This window comes from Anabas testudineus, chromosome 22 (genome assembly GCF_900324465.2).
Source record: "Anabas testudineus chromosome 22, fAnaTes1.2, whole genome shotgun sequence".
NCBI lineage: Eukaryota > Metazoa > Chordata > Actinopteri > Anabantiformes > Anabantidae > Anabas > Anabas testudineus.
Window position 1 is genome coordinate 7,993,402 of NC_046630.1, and position 14,455 is coordinate 8,007,856.

Genomic DNA, 14,455 nt, shown 5'->3' on the forward strand with positions numbered 1-14,455 from the left:
ACAGAGCCATCTGCTTTGTGTTTAGACGATGCAAACCAAAGTTTTAAAAATAGAAGTCAACAAGTTGCTTTAGATGAAAATAATGTTGTGAAACGAACTCTCTGTGGTCTGTCGAGGAAAAGATGAGGATTTTTTCCGTGTTTTTCACTTGGTGTGGTGCAGCAGGGCCCAGCTAGCACACCTGTTTAGTGGGAGATGCGAGGTCGGGAGCTCTAAATACAGGCCAGTGGAGCATCGGGGGGCCGGGCTGTCCAGCAGCCATCTTTTCATTAGCCGTATCTAATGAAACTGCACAGGGCCTGAAGAAGAAAGGCCTACTGCCGGGACACCCTGCCCTGCCCAAAATTACACCAGAGACTCGCCCACAAAAGAAGCATTCCGTCCGCACAGCGACACTGGCACTTGACACCAAACTTTAAACCTGCAGGTTGTTTCTTCGACAAGTGGAAATTTCCACTGCGATGCCTTCCCAGTTGGGGAGGCTTGGTGAGAGAAATGACTGTCGAGGGGGTTTAATCACACAGTCATTGTGAAGCCCCCCCTTGCTCCACTCACACACACAATCCATGCCCCCAATCCTTCATTCCTGTACACATTATTTGGGAACAGTTGTCAAGATGGAAATATCTGATACTCTTTCTAATCACAGAGGCAACAATTACTGTTATTAAGCCTTCTTTGACAAGCCATCATTGTTTTTCTTCTAACACTGCTGACAGACACCACAGGCATACTTAAATGTGCACGTGAAGGCGAGCACGCGCACACATACAAACTGTAAGTTAAAGGACGCTGGACGGGGGTGAGAAATTCCTAACAACTGTCACTCAAAATCACACTGGCTTTAGTGTGAGACTCTTTCGGGTGTCAATTATACAGTCAAAGCCCTTAACATGACCAGAGACACCTGAGGAAGCAAAGCAGGGCTGCAACTAACAGTTACTTTCAATATATTTTAATTAATCATAGTGAAAAATATAATGGTTTCAGCTATTAGTCTGATATTGATCTAACAAATATTAGATCAACACACCCAAGGGTTTGAATTACACATTAAAATTACATCTGTCGATCAGTTAATCGACTAATTGGTTCAACACAAAAGCAATGCACTTACTTTCATGGTGAATTCACCTGTGTCTGAACCCTTAGGATCATCGTTGTCCTCTACTGTTACCTCCTCTACTGTTTGTGCTACCTGCACTAAACACAGCATGTGTCTACGTGTATGTGTTTTGAGCCAGTGACCCCGAGGTTAAAGTATTCCATCGATGACAGCCTTATCCCCTTAAATGCACCGCTGAGCGTCCCAGCTGCCATGTGCCAGTGCGGGGCTGTGTGTGATGAGTGGAGATGAGTCACAGACTCAGGGGTGAGAGAAGGTGTCACACAGATAACCCCTACAGATGGACAGGGGGAAGGGTCTAAGGTTTCAGACTTGTGAGTGAATGCGTGTGCATGTCTTTGTGTAAAAATGATATACCCGGAAAAAAGTGCATTAAAAAAAGAGTGTGTGAGTGAGTTTGGATGTGTGAGTGGGAGAGTGACACGAGGCCGTGACCTCGAGCAACTGACATGAGCTATCATCATGATGGCCCCTCTAGATTCTCTACCAAAAAGAGTGAGAGAGTGCGAGAGCATCAACTAGCTCTTCAGTTTATGATTGTACAGCACAGTGTAACACATCCTGTCCTCAACACTCGAGCCGTAAATACTTATTCTTGTATATTAGACTTTCACCAGGGGTAATAAGTATAAATATCTGCATAGTATCTGGTCATTTTAGTTACTTAGTTTGTTACTGTTGTTGTTGATAGTTTGTTTGCAGTTTAAAACACAAATGTGAAATTAGTTTTTATAAATATATTTTCCGTTTTGTTTCACTGTTGTGTCTGCTGTGCTGTGTTGTGCTGCGCTTTTACTAAAAGGTCAATTTCTGAATAGAAGAGATTTCATTAAAGGTTGCATAATGTTTCAAATTATGTTCTCAGAAATAGGGGTTTCTTGAAGTTGCTCTCTCTCAGTGAATCTGCACATGAATCAACATCTACATAGGTTTCTGCAGAAACCTTATTTATGAGGCACACGTGGAACAAATCTGGACCAGATTTGTACAATCGTGTTATTGACAGCATCAGCTTAATAGTACATAAAATAGATCCCTTTGTATCAGTAACTCAGTCACATTGATGCCCACAAAAAACATTTCTTAGTGGAGTACTTTACTTTTGTAAAAGTTAAATTATCTGTACTTTAACTTGAGTGAATCATTTCTAATGACACTTCTACTTTTTAAACACTTATTATATTATATGTGTACATGGTTACCTCTAACTATCACTGGTGTTTCGCTTGGGTCATTTCACATTAATCATCACATCAATCATCTTTATCTCACCTATTTTTCACCATTCAAATTTCTGCTGTGACCCCAACTCAGTGTAGGTGAATGGAATTTTATTTGTGGCGTTCAAGACATTTAAAAGTGACACTTGACAAATTCAAGAGCAGTAAACAATGCCTTCGATACCAAGACAGAGCAACAGAGAAAACTGTGAAATACTACCATTATCTGCTAATGTCCAGCTGCTCTCTGCAGATTAAAATGTTCTGTTGTTTCCGAAAATAAAATAATTAGTTAATTTAGTTAGTCCTTGTGTTGAACCAGCTACTTTTTTTAATAGTTTAAAGCCTTTTGTTATTGGAAACAAAATGTTAATAATCAGATTATAGCAAGATTGTAGGTGCAAACTAACAACAAAAAGAACATCAACTCCAGTGCAAGCACATGATTACTTATTAATTATATCAAGCAAAAATGTCAAATGCTTGCTTTTCCAGTATATCAAATATGATAATATGATGCTTTCATGGAATTTAATATTAATATTTGGGGTTTTGGATTGTTGCATGAACAAAACAAGCAAATCATTCAACTTGGACTTTTTGTCTGAATGAAATGTAAAAGGGTCAGTCTGGATCTTTGGAGAAAGATCATTACTACTCACCAAAGATTTTGCAGCCAGACAGCAAGATGCCGTACAAAAATAAACCACAGTTCACAATAACACAAATTAGAAAATATTTTAAGCTGCAGCACAAATGATGCAGCAAAAATACTTTCTTTTCTTTCAGCTGTTTAACACTAGTGTTAGGCCTCTTAAGTTATTTGTGCCCAAAGTTGTATAGCATGCCAAGAAGTTGTTTGAAAGGGATTGTTGTGCAGCCACAACACCAGACTCAATACCCATCTTGAACTCATTCAGAAATTGAGAACTATACCTTTAACTTCACTGAAACACCCAATACTATTTTTATATGTGGAGATTTTGTTTCTTTTTTGTTTTTTTGGTGTGAAATGACACAAACACACATTCAGATCTCTAACATCTGTTAACTCTGAAGTCAAATGGAAGACTTTAGAGATAGAGGTACTGTATAGAGTGCACCCACTCAAATAGAGTAATGTAAGTGAGGATCATCTTCCTTTGTTCCTGCAGGGAGGTTTACTGTCTATAAACACTCTGCTTTTACGGTGGAACGTCCAAATAAAAAGCTTTTTGAAGACTTCACCCAGTCAATTAGTCGCGTAGTGTGAATAGACCTGCTGCATAATGACTCACCTGTAATTGCGTGAGAACGAGCACTTACCGGAGACTGAGTGGCATGTCACATAGGCATGACAAAGCCCTCAATCTGTTTTTAAGCACTCTTCTGTAATTGACCCCCACACTCCACTACATCTTTTCACACACGCACACACACAGGCCCATCACATTTCTTGATTTCCTACAGGTCTTGACAATCACGCGGCTGATGACAGTGGAGAATATGGGACTTGAGGCCAGATGCTGCTGAAGGCTCAAGTTCTCCTCCTCCAAACATAAACTTTAAGGGCTTGACTTGAAGCAGGCTGGTGGTAAACTTAAATGGCAGGCTCGCTGGGTGTGCTGAGCTTATATAAATGTCCCTCTCTGGGCCTTTTAATAAACATGCAACCTCTCTTTGTGTAGGTTAGTGGGATAATGAACAGGCAAGACAATTACCATAACTGGCTGATGTTATCTCAACTTCAGGGGGAGATCAGTTGAAATGTTGTAATTGCACTGTCAAGCTGCTGAAAACATAGTTCTCCTTTCTTTCCAAACACACACATACATGTACATCCCGCCCTCCTGCAGCTCCTTCCCTTCTGCCTTCAGCCATTTCAAAATGAAATTCTTCTCTTCTCTTCCCTTTAGTTGTCTCCTTCATTTTTGTCGCTGATATGCAGGCATCAAAGAGAAACCCAGGAGCCATTAGATGGCCTGAGGGGCTGCACATGCTGCAGTAAGAAAAACTAACAAACCTGACTTGTCATTAAAATAAATGACCTGTCATGCATTATTTATTTGACACAGTGTACAGCTTAAAAATCTTTAAAGCTGACAACAAAAAAACCTTCATTTTTATATGTTAAGAAAAAAAACTATTATAGATTACACTATCAGTTTTATTCTTAAATAACTTAAAGTGGTTTAGCCCTGAGACATGATAATGTACAGGGCACTCTGTGTGTGAAACAATGCACAGCCAACGTCCTCCAGCAGTTCAAAGGAGTCGCTCTCTCTAAACATTATCATATAATTTGGGCCAGCCGTCAGCTTGTAAATAAGTGATGTAGAAGCCTATTGTGTGATGGGGCACAGGTTGGAGACAGGCGTCTTTGCTCTGCCGGCATGAGCCGCTGAAGACAAAAGCAGGAGACAGAGCGTCTAACCTTTGATTCTTCAGAAGACTCAGCCGCTTTGTGTCAGGGCAGGACGCATCGGCCACAATCATGCCCCCAATGTGGGGACGTCAAGAACAATAGAATCACTCTCACACAGTCAGGCTCAACAACCCGTCCCGACTGCAACTGGATTAGTGAGTGTCCAACCACCACGTTTGCCTAATTGACGTAAAAGTGAAATTTGAGAACAATAAGACCCCAACCCCAAAAGGCCTCCTAGCTTTGAAATAGCATATCCTTTCTGTAACAGCTTCTGCGATGGAAAAATGTGGGGATAAAAAAACAGAACCACGAGTTGATCATTTCCACTATTTGATGTAGTGTGAATCATTCAAAGCTGATGAGAGGCCAGATGATAAGCCAAACATTATTTTATTTGGGAAAGAGGGTCAGGAAGAATTTCACTGCTTTTAGGTTTCTTTTTGCTAAAAAGTAATTTGAACACGTGAACAAGCCACCTGGTAAATACAACGGAAACTATAATGGAAATGTACCGTCAAGTTTTCTTTACAAGCCCCTTATAGAGGATAGTTATATATCCCAATAGAAGGTCATTCCGTTTGCTTTTAGTTTGTGTTTTGTTTTAAATCATCAGCTTATTATTAATGTAAAGAGGATAATTGAATTCAGTGTACATTTCTGATTATTTCAACCAATTTCTTAAAACAATAGTGTTGTGATAAATTCACACAGTGCTCTAATTTATGCAAAATACACAAAGGGTGTGTCTTGTAATATCCTTGTATGTAATCTTCAAAGCAATTGATGTTTATTTTTTTTCTCCAAAAAGTATATCATACGAAAGCAATAAATATTACCAGTAAATAAACTTTACTTTTAAGATTGTTTTTACTATTTTCTCAATAAAAAAACGTATACAATCTAATGTACATTATGAAAAGTTGTACAGCTTTAAAATAAGGACTCAATTTAATTTTAATATGTAGATATAAATATATATATTTTGTCAAAATATATGATCATATTGCCAAAGAAACAAAAAAAGTGAGACAAACATACACCTCAACATAAAAGTTATAAATAAGGGTCCAAGTGAACATTTTTGGGAGTAAAGACCTTCTGATTTGTTTTAGCATCAATGTTGCTTTTTCAAGTTGCCAGTCCAAGTTCTACTTAAGTTTGTGTGTTAGCGGCAGCCACAGCCCTCCACTACCATTTCCTGGTAGTTTTTTAGAACCACCTTGTCGTGTTCATCTAGGTAGAGCATGGAGATGGCGCTGAGCTCTGTTGGCACGCAGCAAGCCTTGGGAATATTGTTGTTCACAGAGTTCACCAGTGTCTGAACAATGGCGTGGTTGGTTGAGTTCAGGTGATCTGCCAGAGGAAAGGGGCATTCCCCGTGGCAGTAATAAGCCTGGTAACCAGGAGGTGCCACTATCCAGTCATTCCAGCCTACGTCACTGAAGTCCACATACAGTGCGTGGCGCCGGCAGTTGCGGTTACGCTTACGGCCCCGTTGCTTGGGGCTGCGCTTGGTCCGGCGGGTCAGTGGGTGACCCTTTCCATCATGGCCAAAGGTAACCAGGAGGGGGCGCAGCTGTTCCCAGTCCTCACCAGGCTCCTGGTGTAGCGAGCGGCTGATACGGACGTGTCGGCCCTGGTGGCGCGGCGTCTGGTTGAGGTGCAGAACCTCCACAGCCAACCCGTAATTTGGGAGGCGCTCACGAGTCCAGCGCAGTATGGCGGGGCTGACATCAAAGCTCTCCCAGCGTGATATGTTATGGTGCACAAGCCGTGTATCCAGAAGCTGCGTGATCAGCTGCCCGGGCCGTGGCGGCTTCAGGACCTCGTACACGTTTATCCGGTGAAGGCCCTGCCTATCTGAGACAGTGTCAGGGATGGCCTCATCAATCTGATGACGGTAGAGCCTCAGTTCAGCTGATGAGAGAAGCTCGTCCTCTGGAATGCTGCTGAGGTTGAACAGGAAGCGGAGGGGCTTGTTCTCACCATCATCCAGCTCATGTATCCTTTCCATGTGCTCTGAAAATCAGCAAGAGGAAAATGCAGCACATTTACTCGAGTGCATAATTCCATAAAGGTCACTGTGGGTTATATAATCTACTGCAACGTGTAGAGAGTAAACCCACATTTTCTTCATATGTTCATGTTTTAAATTAAACAATATTCAGATATTGAAGTTGAAAATACTGCTGTACATCCAATTAATTTCTTTGCCCTCCGAAGCTCTGTCACGGTTTAATTGACACTAAAGAATCCACATGCACACTAACAGTCTCCTGGGTATTCAAGAATATAAATATACATTGTCCACACTTCCTTATCTATCTATAAGGATTATCCAGCCCTTCTCTCAGTGCCTTTCTCTGGAGCACTTTGCTGAAACATGCATTACAAGGAGGGTGGTGATTAACGTACCACAGCTACAGTATAAACACAGTGGAGGCTCCCTGTTCCATGCTCAGTCTGCAGATTTCTGGCAAGATCACCATTGTTGGGGAAAGGAATGTTGTGTCTACTATTTTCCTGCTCAATCCACCCCTGTTATTTCACACCCAGGCCCTAATCTTGCCCAGGTGGTTCTCATTATTAAAACCTGCTGTGTTTTTGATTAGCTCTGCAGTTTGTTCACTTAAGACATTTATCATTTTCATCATGAATAATCATTAAGGAGTAGATTCCCATTTGTCCAAAACCCATGGGAAAGGACATCTTGTGAGAGAATACGGCGTATTTGAATCTTCAATCAAAGCTTACAGAAAAGTTGAAGTATGCACGCATGCACCTTCTCATGTGATGTCTACTTTATAGTTGAAATCACAAAGTCATTTGAAATGATTAAAGGCAGCAGTCCAAAATGAATAGTTACATGATGTAAACACGTCTCCTCACCTAACTGTCCATCTGCTGCATACTATAATACCTTGGTCATGCTTTGGACAGATCACTGAACTGAATCACACTATCACACAATGGTGCTTCCATGAAAGCGAGTACTCCCACTCAAAAGACCTCAAAGCATATTATTAACATAGTTTAGCAAAGGGGAAGGAGGGTAAATGCCTGTAGAGAGCACTAGAAACCCATTTACACTGCATCACAGGCAGGAGCTATTCCAGTGGCAGTGCTCTTTTTTCCTCACTAGCCTTGGTGCGTTGTCCTGTTAGTGTGTGTTGGGATTCGTTACCACTAGCAATGTGTTTGACAAGCCTCATTAAGGCTGACTCATCCCTCCTTCCTCGCTCCTGCCCCTAAGGGTGAACATGTTGTGTAGCCCTAAAGCTCCCCGTTTTCTTCATTTCACTGCAGCCTCACTTGCCTTTCTGCTGTTTTAAGCATTTACCTGACACAGTCGACCTGAACTCGTCACTAAAACGCTAAAATCACAATGAACAGAAGCAGTTCTATCACACCGGCTGCTGAGGCTGTTTTTCCACCTCTCTAGAGAGCTGCAGCGTCTGCTCAGCACCCACAGTGTTGGCAGTAGGGGCTTTATTTAGAAGGCTGCAGAGTAGCATTAAAGATAATTGCACGTTCAGGAAGGTCCTTCTAAAAGAGCTCTCCATATAAACTGGAGGCATGAGAGAAGAACAGACTCCAATTCCAGGCCAAGACAGAGCTTTTTTAAGACATGTTCTGCTGGGTGGGGTGAGAAGTGTAAGTCAGTAATATGAAGGTATGCTTTTTCTTCAGCTGCTAACCAGACACACAGAGTTTTGTCAAATGAGGCTCTTGAGAGCTTGTCTAGCAGAATATTTTTGCCCCTCTGTAGACAGTGTTTGGTGACCACATCCTTAGATTCCTTGGTTATGGTGAGATGGGTGGAGCTGCCTTACAATCATGCTTCAGGGGATTTAGGAAATGTTTTTTTAGTGAATTGTTAGCAGTCCTCGCCCATGCTAATGAAATATACTACTACCAAAATTATTGGAATGCTTGGCAACAATGACAATGATTATGGTGTAATGTGTCTGTGCAGACACGATGCGTTTATCATCCCTATTTCTACCCATTATAAGATTTTCTCCTTAGTATATTTCTCAATGTGACATCAACATCCTCGAATTTTCCTTACCTTCATGATGGAAGCCTCTCACAGTGTTGGCCCGGCTGGCTGACCTTTCTGGGTACTCAAATGCAATGTCATGCCCTCCCGCCTCCTCAGCCTCTCCCGACTGCAGCCGATAGAGGTCCAACAGGTAGCGAGGCACAGTGGTTGAGCGGCTGGGCCGCGGCCGCCTTTTCAGGCCAAACATGTGCAGCAGCGTGGCCTCGAAGTCCCGCAGCAGTTCATGGCTCTGAGCGGCCGAACGACCCTGCAGGCCCGGTACTTTCTTTTTCCCTTCTTCAGGTATCAGACTAGCATGGTTGCTCTCTCCCAGCAGGACTTGGCATATTAAAATGACCATCAGCATTCGATTACCAGGAATCATGATGTCTCTGGAGGAAGCAGCATATGGCAGAAAAGATTAGGGGAGAACTGAAAAGAGCGGAGGAGAAAAAAAGCACAAAAAAGAAGAGGAGAGAAGGGCCTCCATGTTAACTGACATAAAAGATTTGTTTCCATTCTGTCTTCACCAGCTCCAAACACCCTCTTCACTCTCTTCTCTAACTGTTCCCACTGAGAGAAGACTCTAATTGGCTTTAATAGTCCAGTCTGCCATGTTTACAGTAAAGCAGTCCCCAATCAGACAGACCACTTACAGTTTATCTTTGGTGACATCCTCCAACGGTAAACAGCTGGTTCAAGCAACCCAACTTTTTTGAATGGAATCTGAGAGTCAGTCCTTCTCCCTCCATCCCTCCCCCCGTATCTCCTCCCCGCTCCACTATGATTAGACAAATAAAAGAGGCAGCCCTGGGGTCAGAGCAAATTCTTAACTCGATAAGGAGCCATGCTCCCTCGCAGTCTTGCCAACAAGTGGCCAACAAGCCATGGGGTAAACCATGGACTATGTGCCACATATTTAACTGAAAAAGCTCTTCCTCATTCCAATGCCTTGCCCAACACCCCACAGGGACTTTCAGTTCAAATTTGGTTGAATGCCACATAAATCAGCAATTCAGTCAGAAGACAGAGAGCAAAGGGAAAAAAATTGAGATGCAGCATGGTGTCACGGGGTCCATTTGCTTACCGACAGAAAATAAAGCATGGGAAAACAGTCCATGTTTGTTGGGAGCAGGCAATGGACACGTTCTTCCAGGAAATGTCAGGTGGTGTTGGGCGGCTGCAGGAGAACGTTGGAGTGACCCTGTTCCTGGAAGATACAGATAAAAACACAGGAAAATTATAAACTGAATGCAGTTGCAAACCCTTCAGGCTGTTACATGGTATTTACCTAAAGGGGTGTACAGGGAATGTGTGTATATATTTGCCTGTGTGTGTGTTTAAGTGGGTAAGAGAGAGACCTGGTGTCTCTTTAAGGCTTATCATTTTGGCTCATGGGTAAGCTAGTTATTTACTGTAACTGGAATGTAAGAAGGTATGTGCCACAACACAGACAGCAGTTCCCTAATGCCTTACACTCACCTCACATGGAAAAGACACCTTATTAGAACAAGAAACATTCGATGTGTAAAAAAAAAAAACATTAGAAAACTATCTGCTTTAACTGAAAAAGGTCTGCGCTCTGATAACATCACTTTGATCTGGGGTGGTAAAATCCACATCTAAAGCAAGACGGCTGTTTGCTTACAGAAACTGTCTCCAAGGGAGCTCTGTCTTTATCCCTCCATGCAACTAATACTACTACAACTTTCAAACAAAGGACTAGATACATCCATCTCAAAAAGGCTTGAACTTCTCCATTATAATGTGTCGCACAGGTTGTAGTGGCGCGGATGTCGGGTCTTCTGCTCTTTGGCATCACTATCATCAAAAGGGAGCTCATGCACTGAGAATTAGGCTTGGAGATTTGCAGGGTGTACTTGGTTTTATTCACAGATTAATGCTGTGTAAATAAAAATTATTCACAGCTTTAACAGTCAGGATTAACAAGCACAGCAGAGTGGCTGTAACAATTTAAATCTTTTACACATCATTTAAATGTGTTAAATGCTGAATCACACTAATAAAATCACTGAATATTTGGGCGACAACAACAGAAACAGCACCACGGAACAGACATTGCAACTCTGGAGCGATGTCGGCCTTTGGTCATCCCTTGGAGGCTTTTCTGCTGAAATGCACCCAAGTATTACTACATAGTGAGGATGCACATTAACAGGAACAATATGTGAGTGTGTAATATGCAGTTTTGTATGTGTAAATCTCATATCTGCACAATTATCTCGGCTCTTGCATGGCTCGCTGTACATGCAATCAAGGCTCTTTTTGCTAACAGCGTTAGACTTTGACCCGCGATTGACCCCCGTTTCTCGGTCATGACACCATATCTGGTGTGTGCGATTAAAGGGTGATACACAGTGTGTGCGAGCATGAGCTAAATAGTGTGCACGAGACACGTGCACGAGTGTGTGCCACTGCTTGCATGTTCGTGAGAACTGTGGCAAAGAGAGAGGAGGGCTCAGAACATGATCAGCTCTATTACCCATGGGGTGGGGGGATAACTTGTGTGTATGTGACTGAGTGTGTGAGTGTGTGTGTGTGCACATCTCTGACAACAAACGTTCATTGTACAGAGAGGGCCTCTCCCATGATTACAGGGATTCATAGCACTCAAAAACACTGACCATACAGAACATCTTGTAACTGTAACCAGCCACTGACAAAGCTGCAGGCTAAGACAGACAGACACTCAAAGCGGTGTGATGATGATGAAAGAAGATGTAAGGCAGACAGGGAGGAACTTTCAACTCTAAAAAAGCTCTAGAAAAATTCTTTGTGTTCACGTATTCTGGCTCATTTTCAACTGTGGCGATTATAACTACAAAGTCAACTTTTACCCCTGACTTTTCAATTCTTTTAAAGTAATGTCAACTTGCCCAAACAGTGAGAAAGAAGCAGAACTGCATGATTATACGATATCTTATGTCTCAAACTCTGAAGACACTTGAGCTAGGCAACAGACAGAAACACATTTTGCAACAACAATTGCAGACCAGAGCAAAGCAGTCAACTGCCCTTGGCTTTGCTTGATCCCCTTTGGCCTCTCTGTCTACCTGACCAGAGATAATGTGAACAGACTATGCTCATGGCTCTTCAGATGTGTTTCCTGAGGAATCTGACAGTGATGGTGAGAGGGAAGATGAGAAAGAGGGCAGCAGGTTAGCACGGGAACAGCCAAATCTATGGCCTGATCTTATACTAGATGCCAAAAATCAGTTTACCCACATGGTTATAGTGATGTGATGGTGTGATCAACTGCTATATATCATGGGGAAGCTTTTCTGGTTTGTTAGTTCACTTTTTGATTGTATACAATTATGATACTGTATATTATGATTATGATGGTTACACCATTGAGTGAGTCATAGCTGAATGGAAAAAATAACATAATTTAAACAGCATCCCTTTTAAGATAATTTTAATGGTTTGTTTAACTTGCTGATAACAACTAGTAACTAAAGTTTAAAGACATGTAAATAATAATTAGAACTCACAACAGAATAGCCTCATGTGTCGTGAAAGAAATAAAACAGACATCTGCAATGTGTGTTGTTGTTGGGATTTTATCTGTTTTCTGAGCAGTTCAGTAGTAAGAACATTCACAGTCAGTGAGATCATTGAAATCAGGTCAATTGTTTTGTTAGCTGCAATATATCCTGGAAGACAAACGCTGATCTAAAGAAATGCATTGCTGCATTTGGGATATCTGATGCTGATTTTAGTGTTCCCAGTCGATCTACATAACAGGCTGAAGAGTGGTAAACAATACAAATGTAAAACCCGAAAAACCAAAATATCAGGTAGCGCCCAACACCTGGGACAATATTTGCCTGAAACAAGAAAAGCGAACTCTTTGCCAGACGCATGCAATTTTTTTTTTAAATGAAGCAATTGTTATGCAAACGCAAAATGCATTTAGATTCAAATTATAATAACAAATAAACAAATCAAACTTGGCGAGTCCGTGTCGCTGCAAAACGGCGGAGAAACTTTCGAGATGAAAAGTAAAGGTGTGTGTGCCAAGGGACGCCATGCGCCCGCAGGCCGCAAAATGTTTTCTCTGCTGCTGCATGTGTGGATTAAATGACAATTTCACTTTGTAATCGTTTATTACAAAACAGGTGGAAGCACGTGAAACACGTGAGTCACGGTATTAGGTTGGAGTTGAACAATTATACACGATGCACGATCTAATGCGACTTCACGTGATGAAACTTGAGGTTTTCGCAGACTTTGCTGTTTTTGGACAGATGTGGGTCGTTTTTTAACAGCCTGAAAGACGCACGAATTATTCTTGACCCACATGGGAAGGGATGATTAAATGTATTTTTAAAAATGAACTTAAATAATAAGCAGTGTGTTGTTTTTTTAATATATATATATATATATCCTGGGTTGCGCTGTGGCATCTCCATCTCTGACTTTACGCACACCGGGATGACACGACACAGACACAGGTGTTCAGTCAGCCCAAATCTCTGGGAGACGTACGAAAAAAGTCAATAATCAGCCTGATGGGAACATTTTAGTTGTACTGAAGAAAGAGAAGCAGAGAACTGGACGCTCGCTTTGGAAATTACCTCACTATATTGGTTTGTCACTGCTCAGCTCTCAGGCACAAAAAAAAAGCTCTGTTGCGAGCTTCACCATGATCACAGCTCGTCCCCAAATACACTTTTATCTCCCTATCTGTGTTCTTCTGTCGATAAGTTACAGTGTAAGATTTTATTGGCTTGTGTGCTTCTAAATTTCTGCGGGACATGTCGTGCAGCCATCGGTGAAGTCGGTTAAAGGCGCACAGACACCAACGACCAAACCAAAAGTTACGAACTTGTGTTGCGATTCAACAGGTTTCTAAAAAGCTCTGGTGCTGAATCTCTGTTACGTGTGAATGCGTCAGTAAATGAGCGCTTACCATCAGTAGAGGTACAGGTATCCTCGAGTGGAGTTAATGTGGAAGTCCAGGCGTAAAGCGGTAAATAAATGCCAAAATGAGCCTTAAAGGAGACGTTCGGTGCCTTTTTGGCTCATTAATCCTGTGGCGATGTCTCTACACGGACAAGACAGGAGACGGGGGCCGGAGTGAAGGCCGGCGCTCGGGCTCTGCAGCGGGGTTTCCTATCCGTGTCCAGGATAGTTGGTGAGGGCGGGCGGTGGAGCAGGACGGGTAGACTTTCCAAATGATCCAGCATCTATGGTCCCTTGCAGTTTTTATGTGTCCGCCCAATTTACCCTCCCTGCCTCCTCCGCCCCGACCCCCACCTCCCTGGTCTGCCTCAAACACCTTGGATAACCCCCCTTTCCCTCCTCCACCACTTTAAATAAAGAGAGCTCATTGCGCGAACTATTTTTATGATGTGAAACGCTGTAATTTGACTGTGAATATCAGCCGAGGAGTCAAAAGCTCTTCAGTCTGAATGTGCATTTAAATACTTCAGACCGATCCAGACAGCAAACTAGTTGCAAGGTAACGTCGTGTTAATCTATATAAAAGCCCGATTTACCTGAAGATGTAAACAAGTAGTCTTATCAGATCTGGGTGGTAATATATATAAAAAAAAAATAAAAGAAATTACTTTAGGCCTTCTTATGCAACTTACTCCAAAATTTAAAACAGCATCAATAAAATATAAAAT

The 14,455-nt window shown here is 42.1% G+C and overlaps 1 protein-coding gene across 1 annotated transcript; it reads right to left on the reverse strand.

Annotated features, from left to right (window-relative positions):
• Positions 1-4,550: 4,550 nt before the first annotated feature.
• bmp4 (bone morphogenetic protein 4) lies at positions 4,551-14,010 on the reverse strand. Its single transcript, XM_026340343.1, has 4 exons — positions 13,735-14,010; positions 9,886-10,008; positions 8,826-9,190; positions 4,551-6,772 (listed from the first exon to the last, which is right to left on the reverse strand). The coding sequence occupies exons 3-4, from the start codon at positions 9,181-9,183 to the stop codon at positions 5,919-5,921; spliced, it is 1,212 nt and encodes a 403-aa protein (XP_026196128.1). The 5' UTR covers positions 9,184-9,190; positions 9,886-10,008; positions 13,735-14,010; the 3' UTR covers positions 4,551-5,918.
• Between the last annotated feature and the right edge of the window lie 445 nt (positions 14,011-14,455).

What these genes read in the sequence shown, in the direction of transcription:
- bmp4 (XM_026340343.1), bottom strand. Translation starts at nt 9,183, where the DNA reads ATGATTCCTGGTAATCGAATGCTGATGGTCATTTTAATATGCCAAGTC. An exon ending in GAGAGGCTTCCATCATGAAG is followed by an intron (nt 6,773 to 8,825) that starts GTAAGGAAAATT and finishes GCTGATTTTCAG; the next exon opens with AGCACATGGAAAGGATACAT.